The sequence below is a fragment of the Leptodactylus fuscus genome, chromosome 1 (genome assembly GCF_031893055.1).
Source record: "Leptodactylus fuscus isolate aLepFus1 chromosome 1, aLepFus1.hap2, whole genome shotgun sequence".
Lineage (NCBI taxonomy): Eukaryota > Metazoa > Chordata > Amphibia > Anura > Leptodactylidae > Leptodactylus > Leptodactylus fuscus.
Genome location: NC_134265.1, coordinates 85,965,928 through 85,987,977, shown reverse-complemented (window position 1 = coordinate 85,987,977; position 22,050 = coordinate 85,965,928). Strand labels below are relative to the sequence as shown.

The following is a 22,050-nucleotide window of genomic DNA, read 5'->3' as shown; positions in this document are numbered from 1 at the left end:
GTGAACAAGCCCCTAGAGTCACAGCTTTATTGTAACATTACAACAACCTGTATTCTGCTGACAGATTTACAGGGTAACTGAGGGAAACTGTGTAACCTCATCTAATAATAATCATGATACTATATTACACTGCTATGGGTGGCACAGACAAGGCAATGGGAGTCATGTACCAGGGTTTACTACACGCCAGTTACTCAGAAACAACCATGGCGATAGAAGAGACGCTTCTAAAAATAAAGAAATGAGGTTATCCGGCCCCTCCATCCCTCAGACACTGAGCCGCAGCATCACCATGGTAACAGATTATGACCCTTAGTAAAATGTAGCAACGCAAACCGGTCCAGCCAGCGAGCAATAGATACACAATGGAAACGCGAGGCACCAATCAGAACACCGGTAAGGTGACAAGCCCCGCCTCCTGATTACAATGAGCCTATCGTCACTTCCTGCTTTCATTCAGCAGACGCGTGCGATGTAATTGACAGATGTGCGGGCCAATCACGTGCTGTCATCTGTGTTGTGCTGTCACTGACAATGTAGCAGGTGCTGCACTTATGTAAGTAGTTATAAGTATAGGAGACTCATCTGTGACGTCATCAGCGACTCAGTATAAGCAGCACAGTGTGACGTCGAGTAAGACACGTGATCCCTGTATGATGCAGCAGCTGGTCCTCCTGTGTTTGGGGGGCTGAAGAGATCCATTGTGTACGATTAGGTGTCAGTATAGTAATACTCTGTGCTACATGGGAACGGATTCCAAGAAGTGTTTACTTTTCCAGGGCAGGGGATCTAAATTTGGAAAGCTGACATGGGAGGTATGGGATGTGCTAGGAGGGAGGGCAGGCCTTTGTGTGCCAGTCCTTAGCTTGTTATTCTTTGTAGAAAAATGCAGGAAAGGAGGTGCGGATTAGTCAGCAGCCCATGAATCACCAGACATCATATGCTGTTATGTTCCCCTCACTGTCCTGTTGCTAGGAGACTGATTGAGGAATAGTATGTAATGTGTAATGTGCCTAGAAGTGAATGAGCCTTGAGATCTGCTCCAGTCCTCTGCAAGATCCTGGCTGGTGAATACACAAGGAAGGAGGAGGCAGCACTCACATCATCAGCGGTGGTGGCAGCAGGTCAGATGTTTACACTCTGCATACAGGGTCACACACATCACACCGCTGCATGGATCAGCCTTGTTTTAGGGTTATACAGAGAGGACGCGTGAAGGTGAACAATGGCTGACTGTCAGCTGCCTGATCTATAGACACACCGAGAGGTAGGTGACTTCACTGCCATAGATGGGACGGATTGTCAATCATTCTGTCTATAGCTCCAATATTATAAGATTTGACAAATTTGCATCCTTTGGGCATTTTGTTCACCATCACAATGTATGGGTGATATGTAATGGACCTTCTGTGACTGGGGTTAGCAATCGGGAGTGCACTATGGCATTGCTACACTTATTTAATTTATGGAAGTTGTGTTTTATCAATATTGTCACATATTAATACAGTATTATATATGTAAAGTGTTGCAGTAGTGACCCTGACTGATCACATTTAGTAGGATTTGTTTACTCTTTTAGGGTATGTTCACATGGAGTTTCTTCATTCTCATTTTGTTGCTGATTTTGTGCCTCAAATCCATGTCACGGAAGCATCAAAATCAACACGTACTTTAAAACCTTTGTCCAGAATCAGCACTGATTTTGGAGATAGATTCAACTTTGAATGTTTCTGACTCAGTATTTTACTGTGTGAACACAGCCTTAAACTTCCTGTTTTGTATTAGAGGTGTGGGTAACAAGTAGAAAACAATTAGGCACTGAAGAAATGTGAAATGTTGTGTATTTATTGTGTATTTGTTGTACTAAACATATCTATTTGTTAATACATAGCTCAGAATTCTTCAAAACTCGAAAAAGCATAGCGAGCATATGGAACCAGTAAATATGACGGCAGCTACTTTATAAAACAAAAACAAATATGCATATCCTGGAGTGAAGACGTCAATTTAGGAAATTTGCCAAAACATTCAATGTGTTTAGCACCCAGCAGGAAAGATGAGGTTGAAATGGAAGCTTCTGATAGAACGTCTCCTGCTCCCATCATGTCTCTCAAGCCAGAACAAGTCCCCCAGGAACGAAGCACCAGCAAACTGTATCTCATTGCTGCAATACTTACCTGGTTGATAACAGGTACCACCATCTCTAGTCTTAACAAATGGATATTTGCAGTTTACAACTTTAGGTACCCCTTGTTACTATCGTCGCTTCATATGCTGACAGCCATCCTGTTGGACTACCCCATTCTCAGGTTTGGATTGATACATGGAAACACTGAAGAAGAACTGACTCTGAATACTGGTGCTCGCTTTAAAGTGTTCTTACTGAGTGTGACCTTCTGTTCCAGCATTGCCTTTGGGAATCTTGGACTCAGCTGTGTTCAGCTTTCTTTTGCACAGATGATTTACACAACTACCCCTATTTTCACCTTGGTTCTTTCAAAACTTTTCCTGGGCACTAAACACCATGCCCTTAAATATACTGCCATGATACCCATATGTCTGGGAGCTTCTTTTAGTATTGTTGGAGAAGTGCAATTTGACCAGACCGGATGCATCTACCTTTTCGCCTCAACATTTCTCAGGGGGCTGAAATCCATACAACAGAGTAAGTACTTGCCAAGAGTGGATATTGATATGTGCAGAGTATAGTAATAAACTACTGTGAAGGATCAATGCAAATGTCTCAATGACGTAGAATTTTAACACTGTTTATGTCCCATGTTTACTAGAAAAGTTTAGACTTGATATTTTTTTTTCTAGGAACTTCAAAAACCACATGTTTAAATATGGAACAGTACTGTATTTCACCAGTTCATGCAGGGATATTAGGTGTGACTGGGAAAAAAACATGTTCAAGAGGAGAAATCCTCCCCTAGAAGTAATGACTTTACCTAATGTAGTGTAGCACACTTTTTTCCTGTGACATTTTTACCAAATTGCAACAAAGTTTTTTTTCTAAAAACATATATATTTACAGTAGAGCTCCACAGCCTTCTACAGGTGCCATATTACAGCTCAGTAGAGCTTGCAGGTTGTACATAGAATACTCCTTTTATTGTGTAAAAACAAAAAACTTGAGTCTTCAGTAGTTGATACCTTTTTTAATGGCTAACTAATAATAATGATGACGGATTACAACGTTTCGAAGCTCTCGGCTTCTTCTTCAGGTATGTCTAAAAACAATTTCTGAAGGATTTTTTTTTTGCGTGTGAAAGAAGGGGAAAGATCACAACTAAAGTATGTGAATAGGCAAGATATGTGGATTACAATTACAGATTGTCTCCGCCTCCAAAACCAATAATAGTGCCATATGGGAGCCTTTAATAGGAGCAGAGACATGCACTTGTGACCACAAATCAATGAAGCAATACAGAGATGATCATATTTTTATGGATATACAAATCAGCCTGCAAGTGCACCAGAGGAAGATCTGATTTATCCGATATGCTTACACACAGCTGCAAGTGCCTTGGTTCTCCTCTGATATTCCTGCCTTATTATCAGTGAATAATATTTATAGCCTGTACCTACAACACTCCCATATATCACCCATGTTCAATGGAAAAAGAAATACTTGGCTGAATATAACTAATTAAAAAAATGCGGCAAAAATGCCTCCCCTTCCCAGTGGCAAACAGTGTAAAGTCACAAGATTGCAAAATATGTTGCAAGATATATTGCAGCTCTGATAAAGGAACTCTGCTGCTAACATCGCTATAGCAGTTATTGATGTGTATACAATATATATAGTTAATTGCTAGAATAATGCTATAAAAAGTGCTTTTTTTATTCACATATGATATTGTGGCTTTACACTGTATGACACTGAGGGTTGTAGGAATGAGCTGGATATAACAGGATCTCCTTGCCAACAAGTTAGACCTGTCCTCTGTGCTGAGTTGGGTCACTTCCATAAAGTGGATACAACCTAAGTAAGCATTTATAGTGGTCATACAGTTGTCTTATACCCTGTACACACATATGGTTGCATCAGCATTTTGACTCACCTGTGCTCCAGCTGGAGAGCATTTTGTCTTCTCCGAGGTGGAGGTGGCACTAAAATGAGTAATAAAGAACCAGTAGGGTGAGAAACCGGAAAGGTGGAAAACATCTACTGTAACTTTCTATGTCTTTATTGTTAGTTTAATGCATTCAAGGCAGTGAATAGGCGTATATATGTAATGATCATTTATATTAAACCAGTCTCACATAACTTATTGTAAACCTACATTGGTTGCCTTTATTTTCAGAGGTATCTGAATTGCCACCTGAGTCTGGTGTCACACAGGGCACACTCGCAATAGGTTAGCTGCCAAGTACTTGTACTGTAGCAGCCTGGTGGATGTGAGTTATCCAAATCTATTACACATTTTCAACTTGTTGAATGTTAATTTAAAGAGGGTTTTCCCTCAAAAGTAATTTATGGCATGTCCATACACTATGCCATAAGTGTCTGATTATTATTATTATTATTATTATTATTATTATTATTATTATTATTTATTTTATTTATTTATATAGCACCATTAATTCCATGGTGCTTTACATTTGGGGGTTACATACAATACACAGATATACAGGTAGATATAATACTAACAATGACCAACTGGCACACTGGGGTAGAGGGCCCTGCCCGCGAGGGATAGATGTGATAAAATGAAGATGTCTGATAAAATCTGCTGAATATTATAGTACCAGTAAAGTATATGGGATTTTACCACATCTCCTCCACACGCTACAGACTTAAAGGGATTCTACCATTAAACTACCTTTTTTTCTAATGAACACGTCGGAATAGCCTTAAGAAAGGCTATTTGTCTCCTACCTTTAGACGTGGTCTCCGCTGCGCCGTTCCGTAGAAATACCGGTTTTAACCGGTATGCAAATGAGCTCTCCGCAGCAATGAGGGCGGGCCCCAGCGCTGAAAGGCCGATGAGCGCATCCCCATTGCTACAAGAGCAAGAGAAGCCAGAAGAGGCGGAGTTGCTGCAGAACAAGGAGGCGGCGCAGGAAAGAGCTCTCGGGCAGCAATGGGGATGCGCTCATCAGCCTTTCAGCGCTGGGGCCCACCCTCATTGCTGCGGAGAGCTCATTTGCATACCGGTTAAAACCGGTATTTCTACGGAACGGCGCGGCGGAGACCACGTCTAAAGGTAGGAGATGAATAGCCTTTCTTAAGGCTATTCTGATGTGGTAATTAGAAAAAAAAGTAGTTTAATGGTAGAATCCCTTTAAATAAACTTGACCTGCAGTGCAGATTGTAAATCTGAAGGCATGTCCACCCATCGAGTTCATCTGTCACATTGAATAACATGAATGGAAAACAGTCTGTGTGTGGGCCATAGTACCCGGACTGAACTTGGCCATGTGTATAAGAGTCACTGCATCATAATCAGTTTAGATACAGTGAGCTCCTGAAGGAGCCAATCGTAATGAATTGACATAATGCTATCAGTTCATTACTGTAGCGATCAGGCCATTTGGGGGCTCACTGCATCATAAATGACCATTATTCACTGACTCCTATGCACGTGGCTGAGTTCAGTCCTGGTACTGTGGGCCACGCATGGACCATTTTCCACAGACGGGACTCAGTTGTGTGCAGTGCAAGGGACCTAAGGAGCTCACACAGTGTCCTGGCTGCACCACATCCTCATACAGTGCCCGGGCTGTTACTGAAAGGTTAGGGGAACACAGATTAATGGCTATTTATCAGTACTGGCCGTGTGGTTTTGGTGTTACCATGTGGCCAGTAATGAGAAATAGGTTGTAGTTATTTGCTGTTCCACCTTCTTATAAGTGAAACGCTAGCAGACATAACACTGAGTGCAGTTATCGCCACATTCAGAGGTGGCAGTACTCTCAATTACAAATGGTACTTCTCTGTTTTTTCATCTACTCATGTTTTGACTTCAAAAACTTCACTAACAAATGCTCTCCCAATTTATATCCACGCCTGGTTTGGCTTTGAAAATTTCAAGCAACAATCTGAACATTTAAATTCACCTTTTTACGACGATATGCAGTCAGAGCAAAGTGGATGGGATTCTAGAGAATCCCATGTCCACTTTGTGGTAAAAAACGTGCGGTTTTGGAAATTGCAGCATGTCCATTATACCTATGGATATGCCGGCCGTTTCCAAATAGGTATAATTGAAACAGAAATCTGCAGAGGAAACCTCTGCATGTTTTCTGTCTAAAGTGTTGTGGGAAAAGCCGCGATGCATTGCCACCACAGTTTTTTCCCACAGTGCTTTCTAGCTGCGGGACGCCACGTGGGGCCTTAGCCTTATGCTGATTATTTCATTAGGCAAAAAGGGGCTTGCAAGTTTTGTTTGAATAAAGAGTCATTCCCAAAAAGACATTTATCACCTAGCCACAGGACAGGTGATAAATGTGTTAGCGCTGATGCACCACTGGGAAAACTGACAACGCTTCTGTAGGTATAATTGACATGCAGCGATTTCCAAAACCACAGTGGGTTTGGAAATCGCAACATTTCCACTGCGCATATTTTTTTGCAGTGTGTGGATGAGATTCGCTACAGTCTACTTTGCAGGCCCCAGCCTTAATCTGTACAGCTCTTCTGAGTCACTGACGGGTAATTACGTAACGTAACTGTAACGTATGGACTCGGCCTTTAGCTTATTTTATTGTAGAAGATATCATCCATGTTTGAATATTTTATTTTCTTGCTAACATTTCCACTTGTGTATTGAAGCATTTATACTTAGAGTAGGGTTCCATAGTGTTAAGGAGAGGTCGGCTATAAAAGTAAAATTGCCTGTGTATGATGCCTACATATATATATATATATATATATATATATATATATATATATATATATATATAATCTGACGCTAAAAGCCTGCCATGATAATGTGTTATTCACAAGTACACAGGTATGTGTACTGGAGCACCTACCGGATACAGGGGCAGCAGGGATACGAGACAGACATGGTTAAATACGTTTATAGCCTCTGGAATAATCTTCTCACTCACTGCTTACAAGCAGCAATCTGCAAAATTGAGGAAATGACACATAAAGCAAATAGATTTAGAGGGATTTCATAAACTATTCAGGTTGTGAATGGAGGTAAATGTTGAAATTAGCTTGCCCTATATTATTTCTGTGCAGATATATAAATAACATGTGACTAGGAGCGGAGGGCGGGTTACTGAGCTCAGCGAACAAGAGACCGCAGGAGGAAAATAATCCTACAATTACAAACTGGACCAAAACTGAAAATAGGCTAGAAGGTTAAAACAAGACTTTGAGATTTTGTAAGTGTTTTCCATATTACGAAAGGGAATCCGATATGTCATACAAAATGGTAGGACAAAGTCTTGAGTGAGGTAATAAATCATTATATTCATTGAAGATTCAATGCCATCAATGATAGAAGCAAGGATTTGTAAAGTCATGTAATTTCTGCTATGTTCACATCTGCGCCATTGTATCTATTGTTCTGGTCCATTGTAGGACCTGAACAATAGAAACATGAACTGCTAAAACAATGAACATCAATGGAAGTCAGTCTTTTTGATGGACCCTTTTAGCAGACCGTAAAAAAATAAGGCATTGCCTCTTTTTGTCTATTTTTACAGATCCGTAAGTTTATGAGGGATCTGTGAAAATGGCTGCCCCTCAGATGCAAAAGGACCATAAAAATAACGCACCATTTCAACAGTTTCTCACATCCATGTTTATCCATGACTGTGTGAATAATACATGTTTAGGGGTGGGGGAACGATTTCAGCAAGTGTCATCCGAGTGTATCCGACCTCCATTAACTTCAGTGGGGTTTTCATTCCCCTCTGATCCGAAGTGACAGAGCAGTATAGGACCTCCTCAATAATCATCAGACTGCTCAATGGAAGCTCCTCGGCCTGCATACTCGATCATGTGCTTGAGGTCTTAGGCTCCTTCCCCTCAGTATATCTGCAGCAATTACCTGATAATCATTTTCTTTATCATTGAAGATTTAGTATCTTATACTTTATAACTATTCTGCTCTCTGTCCTTGTTCTCCCTGCACTTGCGGACTAGTAGGCCTGCCATACATTTGTATACACAACAGTAAATAAAGCAGGAAACGCTGGAGTAACTCATGTCAGCCCATGACTGAGACCTAGGCCATAGTCCGTACAAGGCTATGGTTGTATGCATGGGGCCTTCATACTTGAGTCAATTCTGTTCCTTGTTGCATTTCTATATGTTGGCTTGAAGCCTATGATATGGAGGTTGTTATGGCATCTGTGCCATTTAATAATGTGCCTCATGAGTGATTTGTCTCCAGCCTGCCATAGTCATTTATTACATAAACTAGAGCTTTGTGTCACCTGCCCTGTGCCAGAGGCATTGTACTGACCTGGCAATCATCTGTCTGTTCTGTCAGAATTTCTAAACAATGGAGTGTGTTACGACCTGGCATAACATAAGGGCGTCAAGATAACTTAGTGCCAAAATATTTAGCAATTGGGTGGAAGCTTGCAGATCTGTATATTTGAGTTTACAAACATGTAGAACACCGACAATAATTAATGCTGTTGCACCATCAATACCAATGGTAATAAGTAAACTGAATATGCATCTTTGTAAATAATATGAATTATCTGCTTGTAATAGCACCCCCTGGTGTTCAAAATGTATAGGACTGTGCACATCATTCAGCTGTGTTAGTTATGCATGCCCAGTATACAGTACAGCATAGCAGCAAAAAAAGTAGAGATTGATCGCCATCACTCCAAGAATGTATATAAAATATAACTTTCAATCCATGTTAGTCATAAAATGTACAAAAAGCATAGAAAAGGAGTGAAAAAGACAAAAAGAAACATCTTTTAAAAAAAAAACAACGCGTTTCGGAACACGCAGTTCCTTAGTCATGACACATAACACAAGTAACTGATGGCTGGTTTATAAAGAAACTCAAAAAGCTCCCCCTACTGTGTACACCACTCTGTACAGATATAACAATTGCCAGAGGTGGGGAAGGTATAACTTCAAATAGCTGCATCTCGGGTCTGTATCATCTAAAACAAGGATTCTCAGCAGTTCTAGCTATAAAACACAGATACCACTAGTTAAAGGCATTCAGGAATGTCAGCTTTAGGGCTCGTTCACACTACTGATACGCTGCCTGATTCTGAACATTAAAACACCGTTCAGAATCAGGGCGTATAAAGCAGTTCCCATTCATTTCAATGGGAAGCCGACATACGAGCGCTCCCCATTGAAATGAATGGGCTGCTTTTTTCACTACGAGCGCTCCTATTGAAGTGAATGGGAAGTGCCCACGTGTATGGCTAGCTCTGCTCATGCCGAGCCGTACACGCGAGCACTTTCCATTCACTTCAATGGGAGTGCTCGTAGTGAAAAAAGCAGCCCATTAATTTCTATGGGGAGCGCTCGTATGTCGGCTTCCCATTGAAATGAATGGGAACTGCTTAAACGCCGCTGATTCTGAACGTGTTTTACGTTCAGAATAAGCTGGCGTATACTCAGTGTGAACTCACCCTTAGATTTGTTATAATGTCTAAAGGATGATAATAAATGTATATAATTGTGTATATACCAGTAAAGCTACATTCAGATCATTTAAATGGATGGCCTTTAATAGACACCAATGTCTGAAAAAACCCATCAGTTTCTGTAAGTCCATTTAATAGATGCTTTCCTGAAAAGTACAGTAAACGCTCACTACAAGCACATTGTTATGTGATCCTTTGATGCAAAAAGCAGTTTTCTATACTCAGAGTAATGTGTCGTTTAATTATAGCAACTTAGTTTGAGCAGTAACCTCAAACAGCATCTGAGTGGTCACTGTGGTTAGCAGCGTTTTCATCAGGTTGTAAAGCAAACCACTATGTGCTGTAACCATAGTTACCAGACTTCTGACTTAGTCACTGTAAATCATTTCCATGAATCATTGGAAACATTGATCACACCCATCATTTAGCAGGTAGTACTGAACAGTATTTTGGGTTTTTTCAAGTTACTAGAAGCTGTACCGGAAGTGAAAATACCATGACACATGCCATAAAACAACCACATAACTATATATTCCAGCTATTAACAGAAATGGTTCACTTTACATATAAAATATTAAATAATATTAAAGGAATTGGGCGTTTTGTTCCAAAAACGTTACTACGCAATGCCTGATTTAACTGCTGAATTTCCCAATATAAAAGTTACCAAAGCAAACTCTACAAATGTACTGACAAGGAACGTCGTGAATGGTTACAGTTCCTAAGGCTAAGGTCCCGCAGCAGAAAAGCACTTTGGGGAAAAAACCACGGCGGCAACACATCGCAGTTCTTCCCGCAGTGCCTTCTGCTTCAATTATGCCTATAGGGAAACCGCCGGCATTTCCATAGCTATAGTTGACATGTTGTGATTTTCAAAATAGCGCAATTTTAGCAATCGCAGCGTGTCCACTACATGTATTTTTTCGCAAAGTTGGGATGGGATTCGATAGAATTCCATCCTTTTTGCTGTGACTGTAAACTCCTGCAGTGGGGCCATGGTTTACACCACCTGGGACACCGGCCTAAGAGAGTTTTCAACTGGCAAAAGTCGTGTCACTGGGACCCTCCTGTCACCTCATGTAAATATAATGGGAAGAATGTACTGGCATAGAAGTGGCACATCTTTGGCACATGAGTTCAATTTCAGCTAAATATGTGCCACTTCTTCTTCTGCCCTACTAGTCACTTCTTTAGGCAGTGGGCAGAGCTAGGATGAACGCTGGGTGGGCACACCTTGGCTTGTCAGATATATTATAATTTACACTAGAAAAATGGTTTGAGTTATAGCCAATTTAATTTCCGGGACAAGTGATCTTCCAATATGCGGCATTATATCCACTGGAGGTAAACAATGATGGTTCCTAGTGAATGACACAAGCTGAAATCTTATGAATAGTAAAATTGTATGCCTGGCATTTCTCTGTCTTCATTGCATATACATCAGACAGCTGTGTTCTTTCTGCTTTGTCTATTTGATGAATGTTTATCTATACCAATTTCCTTATTTCTCCATGTTCTGATTTTAGGTTTCCTTCTCAAAGATGAAAACATCCATTCGGTTACGCTGCTGTACCTGATGTCCATCCCTAGTTTCTGTATCCTGCTGCTGGCTGCAGTGCTGCTCGAGAGGGGGGTGCCATGGGAGAGCCCCCCTGACTGTGACAATAGACTCTGGCTCTTCATCCTTCTCAGCTGCCTGGGATCTGTTCTGTACAACCTTGCAAGCTTTTGTGTCATCGCACTGACCTCTGCTGTCACTATACACGTACTAGGCAACCTAAATGTGATTGGGAACCTTGTCCTCTCCAGAGTGGTCTTTGGAAGCCATTTGACATTTCTCAGTTATATGGGCATTGGTCTCACTTTGACTGGAATGTTTATGTACCATAACTGTGATTTTATAGCTGGATACATTGGCTCCAGACGTCCCGTTCATGCCACGGAAAGACGTGTTAAGTCTGACTAGATCCCTCCTGCTAAGAACTTACTCTACCTACTAAACAGTGTACAGAGGTCCCTATTTGTGGACCCATTCAACATGAAGACAAATGTAAAGAAGTAAAGTCCAGTGTCAAACTAGCATCTAAACTGTGCTGATGGTTTTATCTGGGCATCTAGCGGGCACCACTGACTGAATGTTTCTTTCAAGAAACGATATATTAATATAATTTTAGCTCCTCATTTTAGTTCACTCTGATTTTTCAGAGGGATAATATATTTTCTTATCTGTACGTCATGCAATAGTGTTCTTTACTGAACACCATGTTATACCTGGAAAACAGCCAAAAATATTAGCACGCTGACTCTCCTAAATGGTTGAACTCGATGGACATATGCCTTTCTTCCGTCATACTATGTAACCAGTAAATGTGACAGGTTATAAATACGTTGCTATCATTACTAAATACGGCACACAGAATATGGTCCTGACCCTTTATTCACACAAACGTAGAACAAAACAAACGTGAAAAATTGACAAATATTCATGGCTGTTTTGCACCCGAGAGGTGCCCATTTTCACAGGTCATTTGAGTGTATTGAGGGATCCAAGACAACCAGATAAAAATAGGACATGACCCTCACATGATGGTCAGCCCCGATTCACATACACTTAATTTAATGCATAATGGCAATATCACTGTCATGTGATTATAGGGTTAGGTAGGTAAGCTTTAGGGGTTGCCCATGGTTTTTTTTTGTTATGGCCTATCTTCAGGATAGGCCATCAATATTTAATCAACGGGGGCTTAACATCTACCCCCTGCACCTATCAGGTGTTCAAGACTGGTAGTGGGCCCAGTACCATACAGTTTATGAAGCCAGAAGCAAAGGACTTCGTACATTGTATAGCAACCATATAACATTATTGAAATGAATGGGAGCCCTCTCCTTCTAGCTCCATACACTGTATAGTACCAGGCATGGCTGTGGTCCCAAGCATATAGTAATAGCCTGAGGATAGCCCATTTTAAAAAGACCCTTTGGGCTTTGGCCCCATTTAGCAAAAATGCAGCGTTCTACCTTAGCTTAGTCAGAATCCCATCCACTTTGCAGGTAATGTAAAAGAAATACAGTGGAAATGGTCTGTTTCACAAACACCCACATTTTTGAATATTGCAGGATGTCATTTATACCTGCTGCAATATTGTCATGTTCCGTATAGATATAATAGAAAGTCTGCAGAGGAATATTCTGCAGGCGTTCTGTAAGAAACACTGTGGAAAAAAACTAATATGCGTTCCTCCATGGTCTTTTCCACAGCGTTTTTTGCAGCAATTCGTTGCGTGGGGCCTTTTCTTTTATCTCCATCATAGGACGCCATATATCATCAGACTTTATAAACAGGAAACTAGTAAAATTGAAATATGTCCATCAAACATTTGGAAATGAATGGTTTGAATATGGGCATCTATGAGGTTTTATCTTATAGATACTTTTATTTTCTAACCTTTACAGATATTTTAATTTATTGTTTCAATGCATCTAAAATGAAAACTGAAGCAAATTATTTTCATTAAGAATATCCTACCATGTTGTATCTAGAGATGCTATGCAGTTCTATGTGTCTGTATACTAACAGCCTACAACCAAACCCCATAAAATGTGATGGGATTATACGTCATTCTATCAGTCCTATACTTCCTAACAGACATTACGAAGGTTAACAGGCAGTGGGAGACGGAGCCAAATATGACTGAAGGATCACATTGTAGTGTTGAAATGTATAGGTCTGTTTAAGAGCCATAATAATAGAACAATAGAATATTTTTAATAAAGATTACTTGTGAAGTTGCTTCATTTTTCATGCATTAGAGCAATAGATTTTCTTTTGTGAAATTGCGCATAACCTGTACATACGTGCACTTGTCTTATGCTATTGGATGTTTGATGAATATTTGTGCCATTGGTCCAGATATATTTGGACTGTTGTCTAGTAATCACGGTGGCGCCTAAAGCTCTAGTAGGGGAAGCGGGTTACTGAACGCCTTTGGCAGAGTCAGGATTTCAGGCAGTATGAAAGAGGGATAGGAGGAAAATTACTTTTTTGTTCCTTGCAAAAGTAGTATAATATAACTGGCAATGTACACAATAGTACACTGCGCTATAGTACAAGTAAAAGCACAATGTTCATATTCCAATTAAAGTAGAGTAGTGGAGAGTGGATATATTCATAGGAAAGGCATTAGTAGCCGTACAAATTAGAAATGCATTTTTTGCAAATATTGTATTAATGACTGAAGAGTCACCTTATTTATAATCTTTTATGTCATCTGCAGACTATATCCAATATTTTGTATATACATGACAGATATTTCTATGTAATCCCGTTGAGAGCATTGAATGTTGCCCTCAATATGTCAGCACAACTATCTTGCGCCATGTTAATGTCATTGTTTTATGTTCTGGCCTTATGTTGCATTTTGTCATCCAAACACTTATGAACTGTGATTATTCTTGATAGGAAAAAGTAATGATATATTTTATTATTAAGCTTTGTGTAATTCAAGTTTTTGTGGAATAGGTTTCTCTTAACCGTATTATTGTATTTAGCACTGTGATTTATTATAAATCTCTGGTTTACTGTCAGTAAATGTCTTACTTATTGTCTGTAGACACACTTGACCCAACACATATGATATATGACATGTCTACATGTTATATGACATAAATACCTGATAGAAGTGGATTTCTGAGGTGGGACCCATATGTGTCTCTAGAACAGGGGCCCCTCTGTGTCTGCAACATGAATGAAGAAAGGATTGCATACACATGTCTCTCCATTCACTTGTATGGAGGGTTATGAAAATAGTCAAAGCTACCTGGCTATTTCCATAACTCCAGTGCAAGTAAATCGAGAGATCATTCATAGCTCATCTCCTTTCACTTGCAGGCACAGACATGACCCCATTCTTGAAATGAATTCAGGTCCCATAGGTGGAAACCACAGCTATCAGTTATTATAGGATTGTGCATATTTTTATTTTATATGTATAGTCTATTTACGGGAGATGAGCTACAGTACCAGTGTCCACCCATTACAGGGCATGGAGCCAAATGCTTTTGGTTCCATTCACTATATATATTACATAGTCCAAAGGCACTTCCAGACAGCTAATCTGTATGGGGGCCAACTGCTGGCAGTTACACTATGGTTATGTTAGATTATGCTGTATATGATTGGAGCTCTGAATCACACTCCCTGCCTGACACTGCCTTTCTGACATTACAGAGCTTAAAGGGGTATTCCCACGTCGCATACTCACCAGTCTTCGTTGCTATAAATTCTTCTTTCTTCCGGCTTTGTTGCGTCATTGGTGGGCGGGGTTTACATATGCAAAGCCAGCGGCGAGATGCCGCTGGCCCTGCGTGCACGCTCATAGATAGTGAGACCAGTGTAGCCTTCACAATGCGACTACAGACCTGGCATCCGCTGTAATAGAGAATGAAGCCAGTAGCGGCAGGAGCTCCTGTTATTCCGCTCCTCCGCTCCCCCCTCCCCTCTGGAATAGCAGCATCGCTCCTGCGCAGCTGGCTTCATGCAGGGCAGGCACATAGCGATGTTGCAGGCATCTGTGCCGGCGTCTACACTCCCTGGCATCCGCTGTAATAGAGAGGCGGATGCCGGGGAGTGTAGACACCGGTACAGTCTGTATTGGCGGTCCCTTCCCCCCAAAGGGTAAACTACCCCCCCCCCCCCCTCCAGGCTCGCTCCCGTGTACTTAGCCCCTTCCCCGAGAGCAGCAGATACATCACTTGACTTATGACCAGATAAGTCAAGGGATGTGTAAAAAAAAAAATGAATAAAGTAATATAGTGGACAAACAAAGAAGTTTTGCTGAAGCAGTGTATTTAGGAAAAGTCTTATATCCACATTATCAAGCAGTATAGATAGGATACTTGTGATGGGACAACCACTTTAAAGAGCACATCAGGCACTAAAAATAACAGTGCTTGTTGCTCAGGAATGGTGAGGGCTAGAGAGCAAATTTAAAAGGTGCTAAGAACTTGAATTGGTAAATAAAGGTGGTGAAAGATCTTCTGTAAAGCATTGGCTGCTAATGTCACAGTGCCAGATACCATAGGACAAGTTTGTAGGTCTTGTGGAGCCCATATCTTGACAGATTAGAGCTGTTTTGGTGACATAAGCTGGTATTACGCCTTTATTATGTCTGGTGTATGTAGGTCATAGACTACCTTGAGACCTCCCAATATAGCCTATGGAAGAAATGTGCTGGGAAGGGCAGTTAAATCTCCGTAAGACGCTTGTATAACAGAGCAACGCAAAATAGCGGCGGAGCATATGCAGTCAGCGCATAGCGCAATGTCGAATGCCTACACAAGGCAGAAGATCAGGAGGACATGAAGAGAGGCATGAACTGAATTAACTAAGAGGTGGTGAGAAGTTATACCGCGGGTGTGCTCAGAGCACAGGGGGAACGCTCCCTGTGCTCCGTGAGTGTAATTTGCATATCACAATAATCAATTTTTTACAAAAACGGTGGGGAGAAGAGAATGGAAGGTAGGAGTAGAATAGCCCTTTTAAAGGCTTTTCCAATGTGCCCTTCGTTAAAAAGGTGATTTTCTAATGGTAATCTGCATATTACTGACACAGCCATATCCCTGTTCTTAAGTGGATTAATACACCAGGGAAAGATGCTTTTACAATGAGGTAAGCAGCCTATATAAAAGTCCACATGCCCTCTTAGAACTAAAATTACCCAACCCTGCTCTTTGGCATTCCATTGATGTCAGTGGAAAATAAAGCACTATAAACATGGTGAAACATGCAATTTTTTAGTTAAAAAGCTCTCATCCACTTTACTTATATAGACTCAACATACTCCACAGTGCTTTACAATTGTTGTCTTCTCTCACTGACCCAAGTAGGCCTCTCAATCTAAATTCCTTATCAGTATGTCTTTGGAGTGTGGGAGGAAACCCCTACAAACACAAGGAGAATATACAAACTCCATGCAGATGTTATCCTTGGCTGGACTCGAAAACCAGGACTGCAGCCCTGTAAGGCAACTGTGCTAACCACTGAGTCACTGTGCAGCCTACTTAGAAAAATCTCCTGCAAGTACAGTTAAATAATCCAAGCTCTGTTCATTGAAACTTGTTGGTGAAATTCCTTTGACTATCAGGTTTTAAAAAAAAAAAAAAAAGCGTCATAACTATCCATTTACTTTATTCCCATTGTGCTGTGACATCTCCTTGAACTGTGACAGTTGCATTGACTATACCCGATATAGACCGCTCATGCGGTACAACCAGACAATAGACACTGTTCAATGTTCAATAAAAACTGCTCCAATTGACATTCAACCAATGTTGGAAAGGGACTCTGTATATGGTCACTACAGGTCCAATTTAAGGTTGCAGTCTACAGATTTTAACCCTTTCACTCCCTTAGGGTGAATTCACACTACTGATACGCTGCCTGATTCTGAACGTTAAAACACGTTCAGAATCAGCACGTATAAAGCAGATCCCATTCATTTCTATGAGAGCCGGCATACGAGCGCTCCCCATTGAAATGAATGGGCTGCTTTTTTCACTACGAGTGCTCCCATTGAAGTGAATGGGAAGTGCTCGCGTGTACGGCTCGGCATGAGCTGAGCTAGCCGTACACGCGAGCACTTCCCATTCACTTCAATGGGAGCGCTCGTAGTGAAAAAAGCAGCCCATTCATTTCTATGGGGAGCGCTCGTATGCCAGCTCCCATTGAAATGACTGGGATCTGCTTTATACGCGCTGATTCTGAACGTGTTTTAACGTTCAGAATCAGGCAGCGTATCAGTAGTGTGAATGCACCCTTACAGTGGCAAAGTAGGAGAGTATTCTTGTTAAAATTATTACACCATTAAAGAGTACATGAAAGTTTCATCTTCTCAAGTACTGTATATACGCATATGAATATGCAGGACTGGAAAATTTGTTCTTTGTTTACTGTGGACATGGTGTGCTTCTATACACCAAAAAGGATGTGATGCCAGGTCTGGTGAGCTGAATTACTAATTTTTTTGTATAGCTACTTCTATCGCCATGTGAGTTTGGATTCCATACAAAGTATAATGTACTCTAGGGGCTAGTTCATACGGGGTAAGAGGGAGCGGATTTTGGCATGGAATTCACGTCATAATCTGTTCCCTCACAATGGTGGTCTATGTAGACCACTGTCCTTTCTTCAGGTGGATTCTGCGGCTGAATCAGCTGCGGTGTTCGCCTCGCCACACCATTCTCCAGACTAGGCCCCTTCATTTGGGCCTAATCCGGAGCGGAAAGCCACAAATTTTCCGTAGCAGTTGCAACGGAATATGCACACGCGGAATTGCTTGTGAACTAACCCTTATGGAGAGTATCTCTGTACATACAGCCTGTATGGTAGCACATGAAGGCCTTGCAGCTCTGTACTAGGGAGCAGTACTGCCTCCATAAAATACCATACATAAGACTCTGGAAGTAAATGTATTTTTTTAAGCTAAGCCAATGGTATACTTGTATTTCAGGAAACTTTGCTACTTGATATTTTACTTTTGATATGTCCTTTTTGTCATTAGCACTACACCTTGCCAGGGTAAAGGGTATAACATGACAGGGCTCTTATAAACACTTAGTTTGTATATTAGCAGGGTAGACAAGCACTTTACTGATGAAATTGAGCATAGTGTAGTAGTGTAGTCTAGCATGTGAATGAGTATTTTATCAGTATATCATAAAACTACTAGAGATGAGCGAACAGTGTTCTATCGAACTCATGTTCGATCGGATATTAGGCTGTTCGGCATGTTCGAATCGAATCGAACACCGCGTGGTAAAGTGCGCCATTACTCGATTCCCCTCCCACCTTCCCTGGCGCCTTTTTTTGCTCCAATAACAGCGCAGGGTAGGTGGGACAGGAACTACGACACCGGTGACGTTGAAAAAAGTAGGCAAAACCCATTGGCTGCCGAAAACATGTGACCTCTAATTTAAAAGAACAGCGCCGCCCAGCTTCGCGTCATTCTGAGCTTGCAATTCACCGAGGACGGAGGTTTCCGTCCAGCTAGCTAGGGCTTAGATTCTGGGTAGGCAGGGACAGGCTAGGATAGGAAGGAGAAGACAACCAACAGCTCTTGTAAGAGCTAAATTCCAGGGAGAAGCTTGTCAGTGTAACGTGGCACTGACGGGCTCAATCGCCGCAACCCAGCTTTCCCAGGATCCTGAATGGAATACACTGTCAGTGTATTCCCGTATACCCGATATATACCCCGATACCCGTTCCAACGGTGTGCCCCCCCACCTTCACCCCAGAAATACCCTGCAAGTCCCCTAGCAATAGAATTGGGGCTATATACACCCACAATTTTTACTACTGGTATACAGTGCCATTGTCTGACTGGGAATTCAAAGAATATATTGGGAATACAAATACCCTCATTTCTTGCTACTGCCATATAGTGCCAGTTTCTGACTGGTAATTCAAAGAATATATTGGGGTTACGTGCACCCACAATTTTTACTACTGGTATACAGTGCCATTGTCTGACTGGGAATTCAAAGAATATATTGGGAATACAAATACCCTCATTTCTTGCTACTGCCATATAGTGCCAGTGTCTGACTGGGAATTCAAAGAATATATTGGGGTTACGTGCACCCACAATTTTTACTACTGGTATACAGTGCCATTGTCTGACTGGGAATTCAAAGAATATATTGGGAATACAAATACCCTCATTTCTTGCTACTGCCATATAGTGCCAGTGTCTGACTGGGAATTCAAAGAATATATTGGGGTTACGTGCACCCACAATTTTTACTACTGGTATACAGTGCCATTGTCTGACTGGGAATTCAAAGAGTATATTGGGAATACAAATACCCTCATTTCTTGCTACTGCCATATAGTGCCAGTTTCTGACTGGGAATTCAAAGAATATATTGGGGTTACGTGCACCCACAATTTTTACTACTGGTATACAGTGCCATTGTCTGACTGGGAATTCAAAGAATATATTGGGGTTATAAATACCCTCATTTCTTGCTACTGCCATATAGTGCCAGTTTCTGACTGGTAATTCAAAGAATATATTGGGGTTACGTGCACCCACAATTTTTACTACTGGTATACAGTGCCATTGTCTGACTGGGAATTCAAAGAGTATATTGGGAATACAAATACCCTCATTTCTTGCTACTGCCATATAGTGCCAGTTTCTGACTGGGAATTCAAAGAATATATTGGGGTTACGTGCACCCACAATTTTTACTACTGGTATACAGTGCCATTGTCTGACTGGGAATTCAAAGAATATATTGGGGTTATAAATACCCTCATTTCTTGCTACTGCCATATAGTGCCAGTTTCTGACTGGTAATTCAAAGAATATATTGGGGTTACGTGCACCCACAATTTTTACTACTGGTATACAGTGCCATTGTCTGACTGGGAATTCAAAGAATATATTGGGGTTATAAATACCCTCATTTCTTGCTACTGCCATATAGTGCCAGTTTCTGACTGGTAATTCAAAGAATATATTGGGGTTACGTGCACCCACAATTTTTACTACTGGTATACAGTGCCATTGTCTGACTGGGAATTCAAAGAGTATATTGGGAATACAAATACCCTCATTTCTTGCTACTGCCATATAGTGCCAGTTTCTGACTGGGAATTCAAAGAATATATTGGGGTTACGTGCACCCACAATTTTTACTACTGGTATACAGTGCCATTGTCTGACTGGGAATTCAAAGAATATATTGGGGTTATAAATACCCTCATTTCTTGCTACTGCCATATAGTGCCAGTTTCTGACTGGTAATTCAAAGAATATATTGGGGTTACGTGCACCCACAATTTTTACTACTGGTATACAGTGCCATTGTCTGACTGGGAATTCAAAGAGTATATTGGGAATACAAATACCCTCATTTCTTGCTACTGCCATATAGTGCCAGTTTCTGACTGGGAATTCAAAGAATATATTGGGGTTACGTGCACCCACAATTTTTACTACTGGTATACAGTGCCATTGTCTGACTGGGAATTCAAAGAATATATTGGGGTTATAAATACCCTCATTTCTTGCTACTGCCATATAGTGCCAGTTTCTGACTGGTAATTCAAAGAATATATTGGGGTTACGTGCACCCACAATTTTTACTACTGGTATACAGTGCCATTGTCTGACTGGGAATTCAAAGAATATATTGGGGTTATAAATACCCTCATTTCTTGCTACTGCCATATAGTGCCAGTTTCTGACTGGTAATTCAAAGAATATATTGGGGTTACGTGCACCCACAATTTTTACTACTGGTATACAGTGCCATTGTCTGACTGGGAATTCAAAGAATATATTGGGGTTATAAATACCCTCATTTCTTGCTACTGCCATATAGTGCCATTGTCTGACTGGGAATTCAAAGAATATATTGGGGTTATAAATACCCTCATTTCTTGCTACTGCCATATAGTGCCAGTTTCTGACTGGTAATTCAAAGAATATATTGGGGTTACGTGCACCCACAATTTTTACTACTGGTATACAGTGCCATTGTCTGACTGGGAATTCAAAGAGTATATTGGGAATACAAATACCCTCATTTCTTGCTACTGCCATATAGTGCCAGTTTCTGACTGGGAATTCAAAGAATATATTGGGGTTACGTGCACCCACAATTTTTACTACTGGTATACAGTGCCATTGTCTGACTGGGAATTCAAAGAATATATTGGGGTTATAAATACCCTCATTTCTTGCTACTGCCATATAGTGCCAGTTTCTGACTGGTAATTCAAAGAATATATTGGGGTTACGTGCACCCACAATTTTTACTACTGGTATACAGTGCCATTGTCTGACTGGGAATTCAAAGAATATATTGGGGTTATAAATACCCTCATTTCTTGCTACTGCCATATAGTGCCAGTTTCTGACTGGTAATTCAAAGAATATATTGGGGTTACGTGCACCCACAATTTTTACTACTGGTATACAGTGCCATTGTCTGACTGGGAATTCAAAGAATATATTAGGGTTATAAATACCCTCATTTCTTGCTACTGCCATATAGTGCCATTGTCTGACTGGGAATTCAAAGAATATATTGGGGTTATAAATACCCTCATTTCTTGCTACTGCCATATAGTGCCAGTTTCTGACTGGTAATTCAAAGAATATATTGGGGTTACGTGCACCCACAATTTTTACTACTGGTATACAGTGCCATTGTCTGACTGGGAATTCAAAGAGTATATTGGGAATACAAATACCCTCATTTCTTGCTACTGCCATATAGTGCCAGTTTCTGACTGGGAATTCAAAGAATATATTGGGGTTACGTGCACCCACAATTTTTACTACTGGTATACAGTGCCATTGTCTGACTGGGAATTCAAAGAATATATTGGGGTTATAAATACCCTCATTTCTTGCTACTGCCATATAGTGCCAGTTTCTGACT

At 40.8% G+C, this 22,050-nt stretch overlaps 1 protein-coding gene across 2 annotated transcripts; it reads left to right on the top strand.

The window, feature by feature from the left end:
- Positions 1-482: 482 nt before the first annotated feature.
- SLC35E4 (solute carrier family 35 member E4) lies at positions 483-14,186 on the top strand. 2 transcript variants are annotated; one of them, XM_075272619.1, is made up of 3 exons: positions 483-1,124; positions 1,892-2,665; positions 11,121-14,186. In XM_075272619.1, exons 2-3 carry the CDS (start codon positions 2,032-2,034, stop codon positions 11,558-11,560), a joined length of 1,074 nt encoding a protein of 357 aa, XP_075128720.1. In that variant the 5' UTR covers positions 483-1,124; positions 1,892-2,031; the 3' UTR covers positions 11,561-14,186. The 2 variants fall into 2 exon arrangements, with proteins under 2 accessions (XP_075128720.1, XP_075128712.1); XM_075272611.1 differs by having other exon boundaries at positions 483-1,267.
- The last annotated feature ends 7,864 nt before the right edge of the window (positions 14,187-22,050 follow it).

Coding starts and splice junctions, on each gene's coding strand:
- SLC35E4 (XM_075272619.1), top strand. CDS start 2,032: ATGTGTTTAGCACCCAGCAGGAAAGATGAGGTTGAAATGGAAGCTTCT. Junction 2,666..11,120: donor GCTGAAATCCATACAACAGA/GTAAGTACTTGC, acceptor TTCTGATTTTAG/GTTTCCTTCTCAAAGATGAA.